Source organism: Eptatretus burgeri, chromosome 12 (assembly GCF_056783735.1).
Source record: "Eptatretus burgeri isolate ZD-2024b chromosome 12, Ebu_testis_v1, whole genome shotgun sequence".
NCBI classification, from domain to species: Eukaryota; Metazoa; Chordata; class Myxini; order Myxiniformes; family Myxinidae; genus Eptatretus; species Eptatretus burgeri.
In genome coordinates this window covers 10413944-10439383 of record NC_140972.1, presented here as the reverse complement: position 1 = coordinate 10439383, position 25440 = coordinate 10413944, and the positions used below count along the sequence as shown (strand labels likewise).

General features: G+C 44.8%; 1 protein-coding gene across 4 annotated transcripts in view; it reads left to right on the top strand.

Annotated features, from left to right (window-relative positions):
- The window catches only part of POLR3C (RNA polymerase III subunit C), a 49377-nt gene that overhangs the window by 14393 nt on the left and 9544 nt on the right, over window positions 1-25440 (top strand). For 3 of the 4 annotated variants that reach the window (XM_085849462.1, XM_085849463.1, XM_085849461.1), the window contains 5 exons: window positions 1703-1763; window positions 1937-2087; window positions 5422-5523; window positions 12393-12442; window positions 23683-23832. In XM_085849462.1, coding sequence (XP_085705588.1) covers window positions 1703-1763; window positions 1937-2087; window positions 5422-5523; window positions 12393-12442; window positions 23683-23832 — 514 coding nt within the window. Of the gene's footprint in view, window positions 1-1702; window positions 1764-1936; window positions 2088-2582; window positions 2665-5421; window positions 5524-12392; window positions 12443-23682; window positions 23833-25440 lie in introns of all 4 variants that reach the window. The other variant, XR_015050212.1, reaches the window with a different exon arrangement.

Below are 25440 nucleotides of genomic sequence, written 5' to 3'. Positions count from 1 at the left end.
GAGCGCTTACCTCCACAAGGCTGAACACTTTGTTTTGCATCCCACCGATAGGCCGGATCCACATTCGGATCTTCACCAAAATCTAATCGATTCGTCCTTGTCACAAACCCAACCGCTCCACAAATTTTCGTCCAAATCCGTCCATAACTTGAGATATCCTGCTCACAGACGGCTGAAAACGTAACCTCCGTCCACCTGAGGTGGTGGAGGTAGTAACTCAGACACCAGAAGGAATCGGATACCTTTGTGAAAAGCTCTGATTCTCTTTGCACATGTTACATACAAATTACTTATTTGATTTCCCTCAACTTCCACACACCTTTATGCCCCCACATTTACCTGTAGTTGTAACACTGAGCTGTAAGCATGCTCCTTACCTGTGCACCGAAACACACTGCACTTGAATCAGCTCGATAGATTATGGATTTTGGGGTCCCCAATACCTATTACAAGTCGATCCGGTAGAGAATACTTTATAAGTGGTCTTGTTCATCGGTGTTTGATGCTTTCAGCTTGCACATCTATCTATAATTCCAGCAATGTGTGTGTGTGTGTGTGTGTGTGTGTGTGTGTGTGTGTGTGTGTGTGTGTGTGTGTGTGTGTGTGTGTGTGTGTGTGTGAAATTTCTCGATTTCTTATGCGCATTTATAGATAAACACAATGCCCCAAGTTATGATCGTTTTCATATTAGACGGTGCATAAATTTTGGTAACATCAGAGTGAGCTGGTATGCTCCGAACCAGGAAGTAAAAAAATTTTTCTCTCTCTTCTCTTCTTCTCTTTTTGTTTTTCCTTGTGACGACATTGCGAAAAAGCAAAATACGTTGGCGCTAATTGAATAATTGGCCATTAAAACTAAATTGCGAAAAATCGTAACTGCGATATGCAAACTTCCGGGCCACGCACGTACGGGCACGCGAGAGCAAAGTAACGGCCTGTGTGGTTGTTGTTTCTTGCTCGCGGTTTGAATATTTATTTATTATTACTAGTACGGGCCCGTAGGTGCGTAAACGACGACTGGATTGGGGCATTATTTCAATTAGATTGGACCAACCGTATCATAAATGGCCATAACTTGGGAAACATACTCAGGTCCCCAGCATCAATTGTGACGTCATATCAAACGAAGAAGAATTGTGTTGTCTTGTTGGTTGACAGATAAATGGCCGTAACTTGGGAACCGCTCGTCCGATTAATATCAAACCTTGAAAAGCACATCCGGCCATATTCCTGGCAAGTTTCAGTCAGATTGGACCGTCGATCGTACAAAAAAAAAACATTAATTGTGGCGTCATTCGTGATGTCATAGCACCGTGTCTTGTCATTGGCCGACAGATAAATTTCTGTAACTTGGGAACCGCTTGTCCGATCGATATCAAACCTCGAAAAGGCACATCTGCGGGGCCCCGGCAATATTCCTGGCAGGTTTCAATCCGATCAGACCAGTGGTCGTCGAGAAACGGCAGTCGCAGACAGACAGACAGACAGACAGACAGACAGACAGACAGACAGACAGACAGACACACACACATTGCTGGAATTATAGATAGATAATTTTTTTTACGGGCTCGCACTAGTTATATTAATTTTGCATACAAGGCTTCCATGACAGATTAGATCAAGATTAGATCCATAATGTCGGCAAAGTGTGGATTACCATGGTCTTCCTGAGTGTTGGACACCCTTGACGACCATCTACCAGATTTGCACACGTCCCTGCGTACCCTCGCACAATGCTCGCTCGTATCGATTGTGCAAGAACGGTGAGCGGTCATCCGGTCGGGATTCCGAGAGTTTGCCTGTTTCGCTTCATAATCGCAACCAGATAATTTGGGATTTATCGCATGGACGTACATATGGGATATTGAGGAGACACACAAGGGTTGTAATGACCTGACCACAATCATGTGATGATGATTCCAAGGTGACGTTGCAGGTTTGGTTCCCGACCTGCACGTATTTTCCGTTTGCTCCTTTCCAAGAGGCACCTCGAGCAGAAGCAGGTGGAGGACTTTGCCATGATTCCATCCAAGGAGGCAAAGGGGATGCTTTACACCATGCTGTCAGAGAACTTCATCAGCTTGCAGGTGTGCTGAGGTTTTAGAGGTTTTTTTATGCCTCTGCACCAAGGGTGCCGGTGGCATTATGTTTCTGGGTTGTCCGTCCATCTGGATTTTCGTTTACGCGATAACTCAAGAAGCAAATTGTAGAATTTCATCAAACTTGCTAAGGTAAAGTCAAGGTAATCAAAGGTAATCAAAGGTAAAGTAAGACAGGGCAATTAAGTGATTAGATTTTGGGCCAGATGTGATAAAGGTCAAGGGTCAAATGTCAAGGTCAAACTCTGAAATTTTACTGTTTACGCCCTAACTCAAGAAATATTGGACAGAATTTCATCAAACTTGGTACAAAGGTAAAGTTAGACAGGGGAATTAACTCATTAGATTTTGGGCCAGATATGATAAAGGTCAAGGGTCAAATATGTCAATACTCAAGTGTTTGTGCGGGAGAGCGGAGGCATACCCGTCGACTGTGCGCAGTCTAATTACTCCAGTTTATTTATTTTTTTTACTTTCCCCAAGGACAAACCAGAACATTTGAAACGTCGGATTGGGGTTGCAAGCTTGAACAATCGTGTCATTATTGATCACATCCTTCATGCGGGTTTGTCACTGATCTCTATTATAATACCAAGCTTGCACACTAAAAACTCGGCTCGCCGTCACACGATCCCTATGAAATTGCTGTGGCACTTAGCGGACATGTCGACAATGTTTGGGAAGTCTTGGCGTTCCATAGTACCACTTGCATTTTGCACAATGCGTATTTTTGTCATTCCCCGTGTACGGTCTGTCATCTGCTACCAACTATGTTGTACTGCTATCCCGTGCACGTGCACGGGTATCGCTAGTATAATTAGTTTGTTGCCCGTCGAAGTAACTCGATGTTTATTTATTTTTGGATAATTTGGAGTTCATTGCATCCCCTGAAAAATGTTTCTTTCCATCCACCATAAAAGTAATATAACTGTTTTTATTTTTGGATCTTTTTTGTGTACAAGGTCAACGCTCATGGAAGAGCAAGAACACAGAATGGATCAGGATGCAACAAAACAATAGGAACAGCAGAAAGAGGGAGGAACACACCAATAGTGGGGTTGAGGGACAAAACAGATGGAGACTTGGAGAAACAAGGGAAATGGGAAGAATGAGGAGTATGGGAGGACACATAGGGTGGCACAGGATGGATACAGAAGCAAACTCTCAGGAAGGAAAGAGGTGGGCTTGAGGGGGAGGAGGGAGGCTTAATGGGGGTAGAAAAGATCATGGCTTTAGGTGGAGGATGATCTGAGATGGTGAACAGGTATCTTGAATTACCTGTTGTGTAGGCAATTGAAATGCTTGGAAGTTGCATGTATATATAGCAGCTCTACACAGACTTCTGTTTTGCTACTCCACAATGGAACTTTTTTTTCCATTGACTTTTTTTTTTTCTTCTCAAGTTCTCGGCTTGTGGAAGAGCCAGGCGACAAAGGATATGAACTCACATTAAGGCAGTGGGAATGAACAAAGATGGTGAGAGGCAGAAAAAGAGGAAACACAGCAACCTGAATGTAAGAGGGTTGGGTTAGGGAGGATTTAATGGGGTGCACCATTTTATTGAACCCTAAGAGTGAAGAGTGGGATAGCACAGCCTCAAGAAGGGGGTTTCACACATGGGAGAAGCGAGGAACCAAGGAGTTGAGGTGTCTACCTTGCCGGGATTTTGAATGAGGGGGTTGCAGGAACATGTACATTCTGGTGGTGCTGGAGAGGGTCAAAGTACTGAGAGATCAGATGGATCCAGGTTGGAGGAGAGGTGGTAACAACCATAAACCACCATCCCACATGCGATATGAGAGCAGCAGACCTTTTCCGTTTGGCCTCATCCTGGGAGATTCCAATAACGTTGAGAATATTCGCTTTTTATTCTTTATCTACTTCGAAGATTGATTGAAAGATTTTTTTTTTTTTTTGCAGTAATTCCAGAATGCCTTCTGTTATGTTAAGATCTTTAATGATTACTTCCACTGTGCATTGAGATCTTCACATGAAAACTCTACTATAGTGCTACTTTTTCAATGTCCCCAAATATTCATTACTACGATTGATACTACTACCGACACTAACGGAAATACCACCAATACTTTCATAGCTCTAATTATTCCCAGTTTGTATCAATAAGTTTGGTCCAAATATTTCAAGAACCGGCTCGCAAGACCTGCCCTTCGACTGGACACGGCAAGAATTTCTAATTTGTTCAGGATGTGGGTAATAACTTGCTTAGACACCTACTCTTCATGAAGGACACCGTGGGTCTCTAACATCCACCATCTAATGCCGGCACACGGGACATCCCGTTTAACGTACATCCGAGGAACTTTTTTTTAAAGTATCACTTAAAAAAAAACACATTGATGACTCCCCCAACCTGCGGAATGCTGGGATGACAGTTTATAGCTGAGTTGAGGTTCAAAACACAGGCAAGATGACTAAAAGGGTGTGTGCTACCCCTGTACCACCGTGTCAGACTGCGGTTATAAATGCTTTGATTATTTAAAAATTCCATTATCCAAGGAAAAGTTTCAAGGCAGTTTGAAAGTTACATGTTGAAAGTAGAATGGCACTCTGTGGAGTGCATACCTCTGCCACACAATGTCTAATCGAGTAGAACATATCGGGCCCAATATATTTTTGAAATATCTTGCTATTACTGCATGTCGTTTTTGGCCCCATCTCTCAACGGTGAAGAATCACTTTTTAAATGAAAGAATTCTCTTATCCGGATCCAGATTTGGATCTTCACCAAAATCCAATCAATTTGTCCTTGTCCATCAAGTTTCGTCCGAATCCATCTCCAACTTTTTGATATGTCATGCTAAATATCGGTTTTAGCCGTATCACTCAATGGTGAAGAATCATTAAAACAAATTATTGGATCCGGATTCGAATCTTCAGCAAAAATTGAATCGATTTGTTCTTGTCACACACCCAAAGTGTCCACCAAGTTTTGTCCGAATCCATCCACAACCTTTTGAGATATCCTGCACACAAACAAACAGACAGGGGTGAAAACCTAACCTCCGTCCACTTTCGGTGGGCGGAATTAACAACAGCAAGTGAAATGAGTTTTCACATCGATACATGCACAAGGATAAGGAAATGGCACGGATTGATATGAAGAGGAAAGGTTGGGAAATCGATCCGTATCTACACCTTGTTTTCCTGGGTGAAATAATTAATCAAAAGAGGAGGTTGTAATAACATTTGATTGTACTTTTTTAATTTTGAGTTTCGCAATATTAGCAGTGGATAGTTGGTGTCACCGTGATTCTTGTTTTGCTGTTTTTCACATCCTGCATTTATTTTGTTTTCCCATCAGGAGCTGCCCAAAACGCCCGATTTTGCCCCGGCACGTACGTTCTACTTGTATACGGTGAAGGTCCAGCCGACTGCAAGCATGATCCTACAGCGATGTTACAAGGTAGAGAAGAGAGTGCTGTTTATTTATCAGTGGTTTCCTGTGCTCTGAGCTCGGGATCTTGAACGATATTTTCCCAACGTCACGTATCTCTGCAAATTGGCAATCTGAAAGGAATAACAATAATAATAATAATAATAATAATAATAATAATAATAATAATAATAACAAACATGGGACTGCTTCCAACTTGAGGGAGGAAAAGGAATGTGGTTCAGGGGGAGTGTGTGGAATGTGGTGGAGGGGGAAGGTGAGGTAGAGGAAGAGGAGGAGGAGAGTGGTGGTGGAAGATAAAGAAGAAGAGGAGAGTGGTGGGAGGAGGTGAAGGAGGAGGAGGAGGAATCTGTCAAACATATTGTTGCGGCCAGACACCAGCTTGTCACTCAGGGGGATTAATCCCCGGTTGCCCTCGGAAGAGCTGGACCTGGTGTCAACGCTCACAATTAACGTTGTGGTATGGTGGGTTGTTTTAAAACCACAAAATCCACCCAGTTAACCACGAGTTCCAGTGTCCGCCGTCTAATTATGCCGTTTAACTAGAGGTGACATGGTTACCTGAGCGGGGAGCGCACCCTCGGTAAAGCACCAATGTTATCTTAATTAGATTTTAATTAGGGCGGCCGAGCATTTTAACCGCTGGTGCGTGCCGACAATTCTTGGTCAAATCTGTGGTAATTACCTCCCAGTCTATCTCGGTTCAGACAATGCTAGACCAATAGAAGGAATAGATCCCCCAGGCAGATGCCAGGCCCATCCCCATCTCCTTGAGATGATGGTCAACCTGCTGCAACCACGAGGAACGTGGTCGGCCCACTGGCCTCCTCCACTCATGAGACTCCCTCGCTGAGAGAATCTGGTAAGCAGGATCAGCGTCAGGAAAACGAGCCACATGTCCATACAGCCGCAACTGACGCTCACGGACTATGCAGGTAACAAATCTCATCCGAGTCTCTCTCAGCAACCGCACGTTGGACACAAAATCCGACCAGCGATAGCCAAGGATTCTCAGAAGAGACCTGGTACCAAAGGAATTAAGTCTCCGTCTCAGATCCTTGGTCAGAGTCCAAGTCTCACATCCATAGAGCAAGACGAAGTACCAAGGACCTGAAGACTCGGACTTTCGTCCTCCCGCACAGGTACCGGCAGCGCCACACCCCATGATCCAGTGAATCCATGACTCCCCAGGCCCGACCCAGACGTCTATTGACCTCTGATTCACAGCCAGCAGAGACATGAATATCACTGCCAAGGTAAGTGAATCTCTCCACGACCTCAACATCCTCACCACAAACAGACACAGACAGGACAGCAGCATCCAAGATGTCACCGAAATCCTGGATCTTAGAGCCCTGTCACACCTTGACGATTTAGCCAGGAATGGCAACGTATAAAAATGCACGTAAAACGTTGGCGTACGCTGAAGTTTTGAGTTTTTTTTTAAAGTTTTGGTCGTATTCATAACGTGTTGGTCATATGCATAACGTATTAGTAACGGGCACAGAACGTTTTGTTGTGTTAAAGATAACTTATACCAACGAATGCTTAGCCTGTTGTCAGCGTTCACAACCTATGCCCAACGATAGTTTAACTTAGTCATAGCGTGCTGCACGTATCACCGACGAACTCGTGGCGTTCTCTGTTAAAAACCTGCCGCACGCCGATTTAAATCATAACCGCCTGAAAATTGGAAGTGTCAACATCGCAGTCACACCTTGACGATTTAGCCAGTGTATGCCGACCAACGAAAAATGTGTCTAAAACGCTGGCACACGTCGAATATGGTATGGGTAAGTTGTGTATACGTTAGGAGCACGCTGAAAAACAATGAAGTATGTTGGCATATTCTGTGATACGTCGAGTACGTCGTGAAATTTCAAGCATGCTGAAAATTTTACGACGTATTCGACGTATGGCTCACAAGTTCCGCATACGCTGGCATAAGTTCTCGGCATGCTCCGCGATCTTTTAAACACGTCGGCCACACGTTACTTGGAAGTTACTCATAAGTCGAAACACGTCGAGGTAATGTTTAGCATACCCGAAACGTATTTTTTAACCTACGAGTAACGTGCTTTGAACCTATGTGTAACGTATCTCAAACGCACATTGGCGTATGTCGACGAATTTGATTGACGTCTTCCGGATGACCACATAACTTATTGAACGTGTTTCTAACTTACATCTACCGTATAATGGCGTAATGACAGCGTTTAGGGGAATTGGTATATACAAATGGGCTTCACAAGAGGAACCTGTCAGTGTTCCAGACTCCATGTTGAGTAGATGTCAATGTAAGTAGCAGTAGCAGTAGAAGTAGTAGTAGTTCGAGAGAATTTAGTGATGTCGATGTTATAAGTAGTAGTGGCAGTATAGTTCGAGAGAATTTAGTGATGTCGTTGTTGGTAGTAGTAGTAGTAGTAGTAGTAGTAGTAGTAGTAGTGGTAGTAGTAGTAGTAGTAGTAGTTCGAGAGAATTTAGTGATGTCGATGTTGGTCGTAGTAGTACTTTCAAGTAACGTGTTTCGACGTGTGTCAACGATCGCATAACGTGCCTACAACTTATGGCCAGCGCAGCGGAACGTGTGAGTCATACGCCGGCATATGTCGTAAAATTTCAAGCATGAAAAAATTTGAGGAAAACCCAAAAGTACAACGTTTAAAGCCAGCGTACTACGACGTATGGCAGTGTTTTTCAGCGTGCTCTTAACGTATACAAAACGTACCCATAACGTATTTGACGTGCACCAGCGTTTTAGACAAATTTTTCATAAATCGGCATACGCTGGCGAAATCGTCAAGGTGTGACAGGGCCTATAGTTTTGACCCAAGAAACCCGTAATCCCAGCAGCTCCGACTCCTCATTCAGCACCTCGAGGGCCCCCAAAAAGATATCTAAAGTCTCCGCAAAGATGACTGCATCATCTGCAAAATCAAGGTCCGAGATCTTGACATTCCCAAACGATGCACAGCAGCTTGATCTCTCCGACATCCTCCCTAAAATCCAGTCCATACAAGTGCTGAAAAGTGTGGGGGCCAGTACACACCCCTGACGAACACCATCAACACCTGGAAATAAGTCAGAGATGGTACCACTACACTTCACAAGACTCTCAGTACCAGAGTAGAGTTCAGACATCAGATTGATCAGTTTCGGTGGCACCCCTCGAAGACCAAGAATCCTCCAGAGGACATCCCGATTCACTGAATCGATCGCTTTACAGAGATCAACATAGGCTGCAAGCAGCCCCTGCCAAAACTCTCGTCTGTGTTCGGTGAGGACACGAAGAGCAAGGATACGGTCAATCGTTGACCTCTTTGGTGGAAAGCCTGACTGCTCTGGACGCTGGTGCTCAAGCAGATGGTGGCGAATCCTATCAAGAAATATCCGAGCAAAGACCTTGCCCGGCACTGAGAGCAGCGTCACCCCTCGGTAGTTGTTGCAGTCTTGGCGATCACCCTTCCCTTTCCAGAGAGGAACAACAAGGCCCCTCTTCCAGTCAGTTGGGGTGATGCCTGTTTTCCAGGCAGAGCACAGAACTGCATGCAACGACACGAGTGCAGCATTTCCACCAGCCTTTAGAAGTTCAGCATGGATGCCACAGATCCCTGGAGCTTTGCCCCGTTTCAACCGGTTCACCGCAGCCCGTGTGTCCACAAGCGAAGGTGGACCACAGTTGATTCGGGGGTCAGCAACAGGGATTGTAACACCCTTGACGTCCAACTCGACAGCTGGGGGATCAGCCTGGTACAACCGCTCAAAGTAACCGGCCCAGCGGGCCTTCACTTCAGACTCCTCTGTCAAGCGCCTACCACTCTCCGCTCGAACTGCAGTGCTCCGAGGGATGGGCTTGGATGAACGCAATGCGCGAATTCCCCTGAAAGCGGGACGAGAATCAACTGTCCACAGGTGATGCTCTACCCCCTCACAGATTCCTCGCACATAGGCCTACTTGTCCACCCTCAGTGCGCGTGCAGTTTTATGCCTCAGCTCCCTGAAGAGCTCAGCTCTGCCATTCAGCCTGGCCCTGCGACTCTGGTCAATGGTATCCAGTGTCCCTTGAGAGACAAAATTCTTCTTTGCCCTGCGGTGAGTTCCAAGACATCCACCGGCAACATCAAGAACGGTAGTCTTGAAGGCATTCCACAACTCTTCAGGACCCCCAAAAGCACCCAGACCCCACAAGTGTCCACTCAGCCTGTTCGCAAACTCCTTAGCTAGTCTCATCCCTGAGCTTGCCAACATCCAGCCGAGGCTGGGATGGTACCATTCTCCAGTGTTTAAGCTGCAGCTTTAGAGTTGCTACAACAAGCCTGTGGTCAGTATTGAGGAACTGAGCACTCCGGTAGACCCTGCAGTTCTGGATCATCCTCCAACCACCGTCAACGAGGACATGGTCAATCTCCTTTGCCACACCACCAGCGTTGGAATACCAAGTCCAGCGATGAGCTTGTGGGCGCTGAAACCAGGAACCAGCCACCCTAAGTTCATGACTTCTTGCAAAGTCAAGGAACTTCGTGCTATTCTGGTTCATAGTTCCTGACCCATGGGGACCAACACACACCTCATAACCATCCTTATCAGTTCCAGTCGATGCATTGAAATCCCCCAAGACTAGAAGTGTATCTCGTCTGGGGCACTGATCAACCACAGACTCGAGCGTGGCGTAGAATGTGTCCTTCACGGTGAGATCACTCGCCTCAGTCGGAGTATAAACAGAGACCAGAGAAATGACACCTCAAGAGTGACGAATCCTTAATCTCATAATACGCTCGTTGACCGGCGTTACCTCAATTATCATTGGGGTCAGCTTATTTGACACAGCTACAGCAACTCCTTGGGTATGGTAACCATCAGTGCGACCAGACCAAGAGTAGGTGTAACCACCCACCATTATCTTCCCGATGTCCAAACGCTTGAGCTCAGATGATAACAGAGACAGGTGATCATCCTCTCCTAGGGATAGGACATTCCAGGCACCCACCCGAAGGGACCGCCTCAGGTTAACCCAAGGAGACCGCCGTCTGGTGGACGACACCTCGGCACCACTCCGACACACTCTCCCGCAATCTGACCCAGGGATGTTACCCCATGGTTTCCCTCCTATCATCAAAGATTGGGGGTCCCGAAGGCTTTGCCCCAATCCCGTCATCCGGTGAGCTGCCCTGCGAAGGGAAGCTGCACAGGAGGTACTCCCACGGAGTGGGTTTTCAGATTTTTTTTGTGTTTTGCGGAATGAAGGGTTTTACGGTGGCCGGAGTGCAAATCCTGCCACCAACCTCCTCATAAAAAGTAACCCAACTGCAGGAGGACGTCCGCAGACACAGTTGGGCACGATATATGGATGGCCGTTGGCTCACAAGGAGCTCCTCCGCCCTTTGGGGGGGGGAGGGGGGAAAGAATCGTCTCGCTCACCCGAGTAGTCGTCCGTGAAGTGAAAATGTCCTGAAATGTGTGCGTGCGTGTCATGTCCGTCGCCAGCACCCAGCCTTGCCGTGCACCCTCTCGCGAACAGCCTTGAATGCCAGTCGACGCCTGGGAGGGCACGGAGATCGTCTGTCGCAGGTTTAGACCCTGGTGCTGCGACACGGGCAGTTCCTCACACTTCACGAAACTGGTGATATCCAGTGACCCATACGGTCCGTCGGTGACTGACCCGTGCCTCACACGTTGGTGACCGACCTGTACCTCACTTGTCGGCGCTGCTCACACCCACACGCGCACCACTGGGAAGGACGAATTGTCTCGTTGGCGCTGGTCAGACACCCACACGTGCACCACACGCTTGCTTGCTCACTTGCACGCTTCCTCCTCCTTTTCCTCTCTGGCTTTCTTTCTCTTTCTTCTCTCTGCCTCTTCTTACTTCTCTCGCCTCTTTTCCTCTCACTTCTCTCGCCTCTTCAATCTCTTTCTTCTTTCACTTCTCCCGCCTCTTACCTCTCTCTCTTTCTTCTATCTGCCTCATCTTACTTCTCTCGCTTCTTTTCTTCTCACTTCTCTCGCCCTTTTCCTCTCACTTCTTTCTCCCAGAACGGACCTCCAATTCGTTTTATATCTGCGGGCCGTCTCGGCGGGCGGAATTCTCCCCAAGCTCACCCCGCCCCACCTGCGCACGGTTACCATGACGACCCACGCGCTCTCAAAAAAGGCGGGCGTTGGAGCTCGCAAAAGAATGTTGCTGAGGAAAAATAAGGGTGCGCTTCAGAACTCACAAAATAAATGTGTGTAAACGTGTCTGTCATAAAGAAAAAAAGCTTCCCATAAGAGGGGGGATCTATTATTTACCCTTCTCGACGCATCACATTCAAGATCCCATTAGACATGGGGATGGGGCTCATCTGAACATGCATTTTAGGAAATAACGGTCCGAAGACCTGGATGTATGGATGCAGTCATCAGACCAGATTCTGAAATCCATAACAATATGCTTTGCTTTCCTATCTATATATTAATACTGAAGGACCAATTTTGTGCTCCTCCTAGCGGTCACATCACGTTTTTCTCAGTACTGTGACCTGAGAAGTTTTGACACGGTGTACGTCAAAGTAGTCACGTGCACAAATCATGGGATTTCTTCACAAGGAGTAGTGTACACCAAAAATGTCGTGTACAACGACGTTTTGTAGGCCTCATTAGGTAAGTCCATGGAGTACATCGACTGGGATCCAGCTCTTACGAGAGCCGCCACTGGTTGTCATATTGGGCTCATGGACCGGAATCCGTCTGTGACGGGGTTTCGGCTCGTAATCATTATTTTTCCTAACAGTACTTACCAGGCCAGATTCTATACTAAATGTTTCAAATAATATTGTTTAACTTTGTCAGAGGTTTAACAAACTGCCGAATTCATTTCCTTCTCTCATTCTCCCTTGCAGACTATCTCCAATTTGATATTCTGGCGTCACCATGAAACGCAGGAGCACAGGTAAGACTTGATATTGTTTCTTTTTTGCAATCTCTTTGAAGGTGATCCCGAGAGGGCCGTCCTTTTGGTTACGGCAAAGAAGTTCGTGAAGATGTCACAAAGTTTGGCTTTTTCCCTCTTTTTATTTTCTTTTATTTTCATAAAAATACAATCAAAACAAGTTAAAAAAAGACGTAAATTGTCTTTGCTCCCGTTATTTTAGTAATTTTGCTGTACGGAGTTAAAGGGGTAGCCCCAAGTTATGTACAACTAAAATGGCCGCCAGTCTACCAGTCATCCATCTTTGATCAGATCGCAAAATAAAGTGAGGTGCACGTGTATGCTATCATGTACTGCAATTGTGTCAAGTTTGAAGAAAACCGGACCATGTATGTCTGAGAAATGGTTGGCTCACATTTGAGTAAGAAAATGGCCGCCAGTCGGCCATCTTGGATTTGATCTCAAAAAATAATGATGCACTTATGCAAGCCATCATTATTTATGTGCCAAGTTTAAACAACATCGGTAAATGCATGTCCGAGAAATGGTTGAGGACGTGTTCAACATCGGGGTTGTTTTTTGCAACTAAAATGGTCGCTAGTCGGCCATCTTGGGTCTGATCTTGGAAAGAAAATGACGTGCTTATGTAAGCCGTCATTCCTTCTCTGCTTGCCAAGTTTAAACAACATCGGTAAATGCATAGTATGTAAGTCATCATTCATTGTAAAATAGCTGCCAGTTGGCCATCTTGGATCTGAACTTGAAAAAAAATGGCGAGCATATATACACCATCATGTGTTGTCTTTTTGTCAAGCACGAAAAAAAAATTGGTCCATACATGTCAGAAATATGGTCGTGGATGCACGGACGCATGCACGGATACTAAAATCGAGACCAAATCCACAAGCTCCCGTTTCGGACTAAGTCCAACAGGGGCGAAGAAAAATCACGTATTTTCACGCACTCATCCCCACCTCTCTTATTATATATCCATTGCCTTCCCAATATCTCAGTACCCTCGCCAGAAGAGAGGGTTTTGCATTTGGGTCTGTCCGTTTGTTTGTTACTTACGAAATCTAAAGATTTCGTAAGTATATTGATGACTTCCGGACTCTGTTACTTTCGAAATCTAAAGTTTTCGTAAGTATATTGATCACTTCCATTTCTGTTTGTTTGTTTGTAGGCACGATAACTCGAGAACGGAAGAAGCTACCAATGTCAAATTACACCACGTGATTCAGGAGGGTGATGGCTAGCGCTGATTAGATTTTTGTCAAAATCGGTCAAAGGTCAAGGTCACAGTGAGGTCAAACATAATTCCGTAAATTCATGTGGAGAAATGGAGTATTTTTGCTTCGCCCGACGTTACGAGTTCGTTTTAACTTCGATTTTAATTTTGTCTTCGGTTTTTGCGATCGCTTAGGACGCTTAAAACTCGGTTTTCGAAATTCTGGTAAAAATCGGATGTTTTGGAGACGTTTTAAGATTGTATAAAAAATTTCACTCGACGCGTCACGGGTCGTCCCATGATGCAGTGCGCTCGAGCAAACGCGTCATTGACCCACGTAAAGGTTTTGTGTGTGCGCGCTGACGGTGTTTTCGATAAAGATGGTGTTTAAAAGTCATTTTTTATCCCAATAAATGTTATCGTCGCATGCCTGACTCGCTGAGCTGTCGGATTATGTAAAGATTGTTGGTGGATGGCCGAATATTACGGTTTTGTGACTTTAATAAAATAATATTGAATAATTGCGTGGAGAAATGGAGATTTTTGCTTCGCTCGATGTTACGAGTTTCTTTTAACTTCGATTTTAATTTTGTCTTTGGTTTTTGCGATCGCTTAGGACGCTTAAAACTCGGTTGTCGAAATTCTGGTAAAAATCGGATGTTTTGGAGACGTTTTAAGATTGTATAAAAAATATTTCACTCGACTCGTCACGGGTCGTCCGATGATGCAATGCGCTAAAGCAGACGCGTCGTTGACCCACGTAAAGGTTTTGCGTGTGCGCGCTGAAGGTGTTTTCGATAAAGATGGTGTTTAAAAGTCATTTTTTTATCCCAATAAAGGTTATCGTCGCATGCCTGACTCGCTAAGCCATCTGATTATGTAAAGATTGTTGGTGGATGGCCGAATATTACGGTTTTCTGACTGATAAAATAACATAAAATAATTGCGTGGTGAAATGGAGATTTTTGCTTTGGTCGACGTTACGATTTTTGATGGTTTGGTACAGAATCATCGTAGAAACTTCTGGTTTGCGTCGCTACCTTCTCCAGAGACAGCTTTTATTAGACAAGGTCAGAGGTCAAGTTGACGATTTCGTAAGTACCAGTCTTTGACTGCTTATTACTTACGAAATCTAACGATTTCGTAAGTATATTGATGCCTTCCATTTCTGTTTGTTTGTTTGTTTGTTTGTAGGCACGATAACTCGAGAACGGAAGAAGCTACCAATGTCAAATTACGCCAGGTGATTCAGGAGGGTGATGGCAAGTGCTGATTCGATTTTGGTCGAAATCGGTCAAAGGTCAAGGTCACAGTGAGGTCAAATATTTGATTTTTAATGGTTTGGTACAGATAACTCGAGAACGGAAGAAGCTACCAATGTCAAATTACACCACGTGATTCAGGAGGGTGATGGCTAGTGCTGATTAGATTTTCGTCAAAATCGGTCAAAGGTCAAGGTCACAGTGAGGTCAAAGATCCAAAAAATAACTCGAGAACGGAAGAAGCTACCAATGTCAAATTACACCACGTGATTCAGGAGGGTGGTGGCGAGCGCTGATTAGATTTTGGTCAAAATCGGTCAAAGGTCAAGGTCAGAGTGAGGTCAAACATCCAAAACATTCGATTTTTGATGGTTTGGTACAGAATTATCGTAGAAACTTCTGGTTTACGTCGCTACCTTCTCTCGAGACAGCTTTTATAAGACAAGGTCAGAGGTCAAGTTGACAATTTCGTAAGTACCAGTCGATGACTGCTTGTTTGTTTGTTTGTAGGCACGATAACTCGAGAACAGAAGAAGCTACCAATGTCAAATTACACCACGTGATTCAGGAGGGTGATGGCTAGTGCTGATTAGATTTTGGTCAAAATCGGTCAAAGGTCAAGGTCACAGTGAGGTCAAAAATTAAATTTTTGATGGTTTGGTACAGATAACTCGAGAACGGAAGAAGCTACCAATGTCAAATTGCACCACGTGATTCAGGAGTGTGATGACTGGTGCTGATTAGATTTTGGTCAAAATCGGTCAAAGGTCAAGGTCACAGTGAGGTCAGAAATTCAATTTTTGATGGTTTGGTACAGAATCATGGTAGAAACTTCTGGTTTGCGTCGCTACCTTCTCCAGACACAGCTTTTATTAGACAAAGTCAGAGGTCAAGTTAACAATTTCGTAAGTACCAGTCTATGACTGCTTGTTTGTGTGTTTGTTTCTGTGTTTGTTTTTCGGCACAATAACTCGAACGGAAGAAGCTACCAATGTCAAATTACACCACGTGATTCAGGAGGGTGATGGCTAGCGCTGATTAGATTTCGGTCAAAGGTCAAGGTCACAGTGGGGTCAAACATAATTCCGTAAATTCATGTGGAGAAATGGAGTATTTTTGCTTCGCTCAACATTACGAGTTCGTTTTAACTTCGATTTTAATTTTGTCTTCGGTTTTTGCGATCGCTTAGGAGGCTTAAAACTCGGTTGTCGAAATTCTGGTAAAAATCGGATGTTTTGGAGACGTTTTAAGATTGTATAAAAAATATTTCACTCGCGTGTCACGGGTCGTCACGTGATGCAGCGCGCTCGAGCAGACGCGTCGTTGACTCACGTATGGTTTTGCGTGTGCGCGCTGACGGTGTTTTCGATAAAGATGGTGTTTAAAAGTCATTTTTTTTATCCCAATAAAGGTTATCGTCGCATGCCTGACTCGCTGAGCCGTCGGATTATGTAAAGATTGTTGGTGGATGGCCGAATATTACGGTTTTTTGACTTTGATAAAATAATATAAAATAATTGCGTGGAGAAATGGAGATTTTTGCTTCGGTCGACGTTAAGATTTTTGATGGTTTGGTACAGATTCATCGTATAAACTTCTGGTTTGCGTCGCTACCTTCTCTCGAGACAGCTTTTATTAGACAAGGTCAGAGGTCAAGTTGACGATTTCGTAAGTACCAGTCGATGACTGCTTGTTTGTGTGTTTGTTTGTATGCACGATAACTCGAGAACGGAAGAAGCTACCAATGTCAAATTACACCACGTGATTCAGGAGGGTGATGGCTAGCGCTGATTAGATTTTGGTCAAAATTGGTCAAAGGTCAAGGTCACAGTGAGGACAAACATTCGATTTTTGATGGTTTGGTACAGAATCATCGTAGAAACTTCTGGTTTGCGTCGCTACCTTCTCCAGACACAGCTTTTATTAGACAAGGTCAGATGTCGAGTTGATGGTTTCTTAAGTACCAGTCTATGACTGCTTGTTTGTTTGTTTGTCTGTCTGTTTGGCCGTACAGACCTTTCATGTTTTTCTCTGCAACCGCTTGTCGGATTGAGACAAAATTTTCACCATTGGTGCAACTACTCATGTAGAATGTTTTAATTATCATTATGACATCATAGGTCATGTGGTGTGGCAGCCATATTGAAAAACTTTGGACCTCTGTATCTCTGAAACCGCACCAAGGAAAAAATTGAAACTTGACACATAGCAAGTTATCCTCATGGGGAACAAGTGTGATTTTTTTATGACGTCATTGGTGCCCTCATTATGACGTCATAATTGCATATGTGGGATAAAAAGGTCCACAGAAGAAAAAATCATGACTTCATCGGTCACATTATTCAGCAGCCATATTGTTTAAAAAAATTTTTAAACCTTCAAAAATCTTCTTCTCTGAAGTGGCTGAACAAATCGAGGCAAAACTTTATATTATATAGGTAACTGACAGCACTGTGTCGGGAAAAGAAACATGAAGTTATGTGCATGAAGCAAAAACATATCTACTGTTTTTAATTCAAAACACCTCACTGCACTGGAAAATGTGGGGACAGAGATACTGCACTGTAAATGGTGAAGACTTGTAATATCCTCCCTCACCTGTCAGCAGCACTACACAAAACACATTTACATAGAGAATTTGCATCCCCCCCTCCCTCCAAGACCACCGGCAAAGATAAAAACACCTCCATGCACTAATTGGGGTCATGCTGATCAAATGTAGCAAGTCTGGATAGAATCGGCCCACAACTGTAGAAGAAGTAGCGTGATAAAAAAAACAAACACACAAACATCGGTCTGTGAATTATAGTAAGGATAAGGGAAGAAAGGGGGAAGTGATTGTGAATTTAACGTTCCATCTTTATTTTCTTTTTACTAGTACGTGCCCGTAAAAAAAAAAAAAAATAATAATAATAATAAATAAATAAATAAATAAACAAACCACACAGGTCGTTTCTTCGCTCTCACGTGCCCATACGTGCGTGACCCAGAAGTTCGATATTATTCGCAGTTACGATTATTAGCAATTTATTTTTAATACCCAATTATTCAATTAGCGCTAACGTATTTTACCTTTTCACAATGTCGTGGCAAGGAAAAACAAAAAGAAGAGAAGAGAGAGAAAAAATTTACTTCCTGGTTCGGAGCATACCAGCACTCTGATGTTCCCGAAATTTATACACCGTCTAATATGAAAACGATCATAACTTGGGCCATTCTGTTTATCTATAAATGCGCATAAGAAATCGAGACATTATTAGAATAATAATCGGCCACGCCCACGCAACAAGTGTCTTCCTATTGGTTTGGTAAATAAATAGCCATAACTTGGGAAGCACTTGTCCGATTAATATCAAACCTTGAAAAGGCACTTCCTCAGGTCCCCAGCAATATACCTGGCAAGTTTCAATTAGATCGGACCAGAGGTTGTCGAGAAACAGCGGTCACACACACACACACACACACACACACACACACACACACACACACACACACACACACACACACACACACACACACACAGATTGCTGGAATTATAGATAGATTTTGTTCTTAACAAATGGGAACAGGAACAACACAGGCATGATGGGCTGAATGGCCTTCTCATGTGCCAAAGTTCCCTGTGTATATTTGTGCAACGTTGTTAAGAACAGGAATGAATGGGGATGGAAGGACAGAGAATTGGGGGTGAGGGTGCATGGAATTGGAAGAGGGAGATTGAGATGTTGGGAGGGGGTGGGATGGACTTGAGGCTGGATGGGAGATGGAGTTCTTGGGGTTTGGGGCAGTTGAAGACTTGTAGAAGAAAGGGGGAGAGTTGGCTTGGGGGAGGGAGGCCAGAGAGGGGACCGAGTTGTGATCAAGGGGCTTGAGGATTTGAAGAAAGGGGGAGGGGAGCACAGAGTTTGGGTGTGGTGGGGGAGGGTTAAGGACATGGGATTGTCTGTGTGGGGGATGGGGGAAAGGTTAGGGACCTGAAGTCACATTTTACATCATGCAGAATTTCCATGGATTGTCCCCTTGTGTCTTTTGGGTCCATCAGGTCTTTTGTGTCCCCTGGGTGTTTTGGGTCCTTGGGGTCCTTTAGGTCTTCAAGGTTCTCGGGTCTTTTTGATACTCAGGGTCTTTTCGGTACTCAGGGTCTTTTGGATGTTTTGGTTCCTCGGGGTCTTTTGGGTCCTTGGGGGTTTTTTGTGTCTTGTGGATCTTCGGGGTTTTTTGGGTCTTCAGGGTATTTTCATTATTTTGAGTCTTCTGGCTGTTTGGGGTATTTTGGGTCATATTTTAGGTCTTTGGGATATTTTGGGGTCTTTTGGGTCTTTGGGGTTGTTTGTTTCTTTGGGGTCTTCAGGGTCTTTTTTTAATTTTTTTTTTTTATACCTTGTCGAGGCTCGTGTGAGAGCTAACATACAACTCACAGCAAGGGGGCATGAGACAAGAGGGGCGGGAGTGGGAGGGACAAAACAGTGGGGAACAGACACATTAGGAGATCTGTGGAAGGGAGAGGGATGGGATGGGGAACATGGGGAGTAGAAGATGGACATTACAGGGACTTTCAGGAAGAAAAGCAGGGAATTTGAAGGAGGTGGGCTTGGGTGGATTATCGGGGATAGAAAAGATCGAGGATTTGGATGGGGGATGATATAATAGGTGGTGGTGAACAGGTGTTTTGAAAGCCTGGATGGAAGAATGGGAAAGAATAGTGTAAGGGAGTTTATTCCAAAGGCGGGAAAAAAAGAGGAATGAAAGAGTGAAGGTGAGCAGTCTTTTGCTCTTCCTGGTCTTTTGGATCTTCCAGGTGTCTTCAGGGTCTTTTAGGTCTTTGGGGTATTTTGGGTCTTTGGGGTCTTTTAAGTCCTCTGGGCACTTGAGGTTAAATATTTCAGGTTACAATTTTGGGTGACGTCAGGTCAACTGTCCAACCAATGGATGAAGAGCAGATATACATATATACATAATCACATGAACTTGCTCCATTATATTGTTACAAATTTGGAATTCGATTGCACACAACATACAGGTTCCTTTTGTCAGCTATGTCGATAAGTGCTTGTTCCCGAAATAGCTCACCTTCCATTGTTTAAATGTCCAGAAATCGAGTAGATGCGCTGCGGATCGATTTAATAGTTAGGGAATGAACAATGGAGACATCCCTCCCCCTCTTCTGCGAAGAGCAAGAACCACCCTTCCGTCCCATGACTCATGATGTCAACAACTCCCTCCCACCCGTGGCTGAGCGGGGGATGGAGCACGAGGGCATGAGTCACGCCGGGATCGGGGGAAGGGCGGGAGAAGGATAAGAGATCTTTTTCTTTTGTTCGTGGGCAGAGTTGGAGAAGGGAGTTGAGGGGAGTCGTTCAGCAGACCTTCGGGTCCTGTTTGGCTTGGGTTAGGGTTGAGGCCTGCGGAAGCTTTTTGCTTCGGCTGGATCAGTGAGCTTCGGCTGAGGCCTGGCTCGGGAGGAGGCTTTTTGGAGGCTCTTTGCTTTGACGGTTCCGTGAGCTTCGGCTTCTGCTTGGCTCGGGAGAGCTTTTTGCTTTAAGCTGCCCTGTTTGGAAGAAAGTTAAGCTGGTCGCTCGGCTCGAGCTGCGAGTGGTGGCTTCTTCTTCTTCTTGGTTCGTGGAGCTCTTTGTTCTCCATTTTGGTTCCCGGCTTGGTGCGACTCATCGATCTCTTCGTGGAGGTGGTTCCTCGGGGAAGCAACGCATTGACAGGAAGGATCGGCGCCTCGTCTCACCAGCACGTGTTGAGAAGCACGGGAGGTGGTTCCTCGGGGAAGCGACACAGACGGGAAGGATCGGCGCCTCGTCTTACCAGCACGTGTTGAGAAGCGTGGGAGGATTCGCTGGAGCTCGGGAAGGATCGCAGCTCACGGCGATTGGATCCAGCTCGCTCTCGCTGGAGCCCGGGTCCAAACAACTTGAAGACCACACGAGGTGGAGAGGTTCGAGATAGGCTCTGGGTTTCAGCTCACCTGTCCTTCGAGCTGGAGCTCGTTATTAAAGGCCTCTGCCACCATTTCCTGGGTGTGTGTGCATACGTGTGTCTGTGGGCCCGTATAATAAGTAGGAACTGCTGTTAAGTGCACGTGACTGTACATAATAAGTCGACGGTTGTAGTTCTTTTGTCGTGCTTTTGTTGCTTGTATAATTGCATACGTGCTGTATTATAATAAATGTCCTTGTGTGAATGTAAACCTGTTCGTTGCGTCCATTCCCTCATTGAACTGCCCCATCTTGCACTTGGAAATTAGTTGGTTTTTAAATAACCGATAAATAGAATCAGGTTTGGCGATAATACCCGCTCGGTTATCCGGAACGGAACGGACCGCTTAAGCGGTTCGTGTCCAAGCAGGCCTTCGCCGAGGTACGGTCCCTCGGTAGGTTACCCGCGCGGGTACTTAGGTATATCGATATTCGGCGATTGACCCTATTTCGCGTGGGTAGAATATGTACTGGGCCGTGGTGGGATTGGAAACCCACCCGTGACTGGTTTCTGGCGTTGTTCCAGAAAGTCGTGACTGGATTGTCTGTTCAGTGGGCGAAGCGACCGCTATTGGTTAGAAGCGGTCGTTCGCACGCCGACGGGCGGGAAATCCGTAACAATATATATATATATATATATATATATATATATATATATATATATATATATATATATATATATATATATATATATATATATATATATATATATATACATAATTTACATGAACAATTTGGATAGTGGGGTGGAGAGTAGGCTTTCCAAATTTGCAGATGACACAAAGGTTTTTCTTTCTTTTTTTGTACACAGTATTGAAGCTTGTATAAGAGCTAACACAGAATGTATAACAAAGGGAGCAGGAGACAAGAGGTGCAGGAGAGGGAAGCACAAAACAGTGGGAAACATCAGAGATCTGTGGAAGGGAGAGGGTTGGGGTGGGATACACGAGGTAAACAAGATGGACACTTCAGGGACTTTCAGGAAGGAAAGCAGGGGATTTGAAGGAGGTGCGTTTGGGATGGATTAACAGGGGTAGAAAAGATTGAGGTTTTGGATGGGGGAAGATAACAGATGGTGGTGAACAACTTGTTTTGAAGACCTGGAGGGAAGAGTAGAGTGTCAGAAAGAAAAGGGAGGAACAGGATCAGTGAGAGTAGAAGAGAACAGGGTATGAGGTGACTATGAGCAGCACTGTTGAAGTACAAGAGCGATGCGTATGAGACAAAAGGTGAAGGAAGTCACCGAGTCGGTTCCACAGATGAGAGAATAGAGGGACGAAGGGGTAGAGGTGAGTGTTTAGCTTGAAATTGTAGAAGCTAACGAGGCATGGGATTCTGGAGGAACAAGTTTAACTTGGGTGGGTTGGGGTCAGATAGAGAGACAAGAGGGTGAAAGAAGTGAGGTGAAAGAAAACTGACTTGGCAAAAGAACAATTGGAGTGAAAAGGGAATGCGCGAGATTTGAGATTGGTAACAATGTATGAACCTGTTTGACTGGGCGAGGCTGTGGAGGAACGAAGGATAAATTCTAGAAGGGGACAAGACCAGATGAGAGGTGGCACGATCTGTCGACAGTTGGGGAGAATCGGTCCCTGTGTTTCATCCTCCTACCAAGAGATAACAAGTACTTTCAGGACTTGTGATTCCACTACCTCAAGGACTGGAAGATGCGATTTGCCAGTCCAGGAGAGGGATTGGGGGGGACTGTAGGGTTGCATGGGAATATTTTATACTCCTTACTCAATGGCATTGCTTGCAGACAGACAACTTGTATACTTTCAGGAGCTGATGATACTCAGGAAAGACTTTCGCACTGTTTATTGATGTCCTCGTAATTCACTTAAATGTACATCCTGTCTCGTAATGTCCTTGTTTTGCACATGCATGTGTTATACAAGCTGCTTCATAAGTGAGTCACGATAAATAAATAAAAAGTAAGTAAATAAAAAGACTGAGCAGAAATCTTTTGCTCTTTCAACTTTATGAACAGGTTGTGCCACATCTTTAGTGAAAATCGATGCAAACAATCAATAGGGTTGATCCTATACAGTAATAATAATAATTATAATAATGATAACAAATAAATATGTAGAATACTCAAGCATTCGTGCACAAACAGTTGGACTTGTCACCTGGACTTGTGGGCTTCGTGCTATGATCCGAGCCCTCGGACTTAGACAGGACCTATTGCACGTCAACGACCTCATGGTAACACACCTACAATCGTAATGAAATGAACACTTATGTTTAAATTGTTTGCTGGCAGGATGGCCGAGAGGTACGCACATTCGCCTCCAAGCTTTCGAGCCTGGGTTTGAATGTCATCCCTGTGTTTCACATGCAGGGTGATTCATCACAGGTTGTGCCGACACTCAGGTGGACATTAAGCCGGGTGTTCCATCATCCAGCATTAGTTGGTGGACATCAAAAATCCCACGGTGTCTTTCACGAACAGTAGGGCAGCTATCGCCGGCACCATGAACAAATTACAAATTCCTGCCCCCAATTACTTCAATAGACAGTGCGAAACCGGCTGGCCCCAGCCTGACGTTCGAGTCAGGCCGGGCCAGCCGGTTTGTGAAAGACTTGGGACAAGTTTCTCCGAGGCCAACTCCACAAGTGGGAATAACAGTGGCCGTTAAAGAAGAAGAAGTTTAAGTTGTGCTGTGTTGGCCCCTTCTGACTTCTTTGATCCTTCCCTTTTCCTTCATACTCCACATGCTCCATTGTTCCTGAAGAAGTCACATATCGCTTCCATCAGACTGACTCCCCACCCTCCCCTCACAGACGGCTGTTCGAAAAGTCCCAACGTATTGAGGCGATCGTGGCATCTGTGCAGGCATCAGGTGCGGATCAATCCCAACTTCAGGAAATTGAGGAAATGATCACAGCACCAGAACAGCAACAGCTGGATCACCTCAAGGCCAGCATTAAGAGGTAAATAATACACCATGTCCATTATAGGTACAAGTGACAGATGTTGAAAGGTTTTCAATGGTCTACCTATCGGTTGGCAAGGTGCATAGTCTTATGGTGTGTAAAAGGTATAACATGTGTAACCCCGATACAGGTGTAACATGAAGGTGCCTAAACCGATTCCGGACCGAGATTGATTCTGGGCCTAGCTCGACTCTGCTATGAGGAGCGGCTGAAGGAGACGGGTCTTTATACATTACATAGGAGGCAATTACAAGGGTATACAGTATGATAGAGATGTTTAAGATAATGAAGGGTGTTGACAAAATAAGTGCAGAAGAGTTCTTCAGCAGATTAGATAATGATGGGACCAGGGGCCATAGCTTAAGAGTAAAGAAGAGGAGAGTTAAGATGGTAGTAAGTCAGGGGTCTTTCACTCAGAGAGTAGCTAATGTATGGAAATGGTCTCCCTGGAAAGATCGTGACAGCAGAAGCAGTAGATAAGTTTAGATTGGAATTCGATAGCTACCAAGAAGCAATGGAAAATGGAGGGGTGCAGGGATATTGGCAGGACTTTTATTAAGCAGTTTGAGTATGGATGGGTAGAAGCCTGGTGTTGGCTTAGAGGGAGGGGTGGCTGGCTTGAGATCGCAGGGTCCTGACTTTGAGCCCCTATTTACCGTTGAATTAACACCAGGTGGGGTTGACTCACCCTATCATCCTTCTGAGGTCGGCTAAATGAGTACCAGTGTACTGGTAATAGGGGCATTGAATCAGCAGTACAGCCGGGCCATCAGCCAATTATGGTACCCGCAGCCGTGTGCTGCATACGAAGGCGGAGTATGGATGGGTGATGGTGTGCATCTGTACGTAGTGTCACGTCTGTGAAGGTCTTGTCAAGGGATGGTGTGTGGTTGGTGTGTATGTCTCACCCAAAAACTGGCTTCGTCCACCAACCCCGTCCCGATTCCTTAATTTATTGTTTTTTTGAAATACACCTCCATACTACAAGAGGTGTGTGTGTGTGTGTGTGTGTGTGTGTGTGTGTGTGTGTGTGTGTGTGTGTGTGTGTGTGTGTGTGTGTGTGTGTGTGTGTGTGTGTGTGTGTGTGTGTGTGTGTGTGTGTGTGTGTGTGTGTGTGTGTGTGTGTGTGTGTGTGTGTGTGTGTGTGTGTGTGTGTGTATAAATGAGCGGTTAGATCTTCACAAATCGAATATTTGTCGATTACTTAACAGCAGTAGAATTAAGATCAATTCTTTAAATAAAATTTTAAAAAACTGAAAGAGGTTTGGCAAATCATTAACAGATGAATGGAAGAGGATGATCAAGAGGACCTCCCAATCCAACACATGAAAGAAATTCTGGACACGATTGACCATATAATGTGGAAAGAGAAATCTAAAGAAGTCAATCGTAGAAAAGACGATAACATCATCAAAACGATGCTTCATAACAAAGGGGTGGAAATTATCAACGTGGAGAAAATACTCCAACAAAAGGAAGTGTGGGGTAAACTTCCAGAAACAATACAACAGAGAGAGCCACCAAGGGTTGTATACACTTTACGAAATGCAATTCGGGGAAAAATATTCAACTATAAGGAAACTGTGCAATCTAAAGATGTAGAGG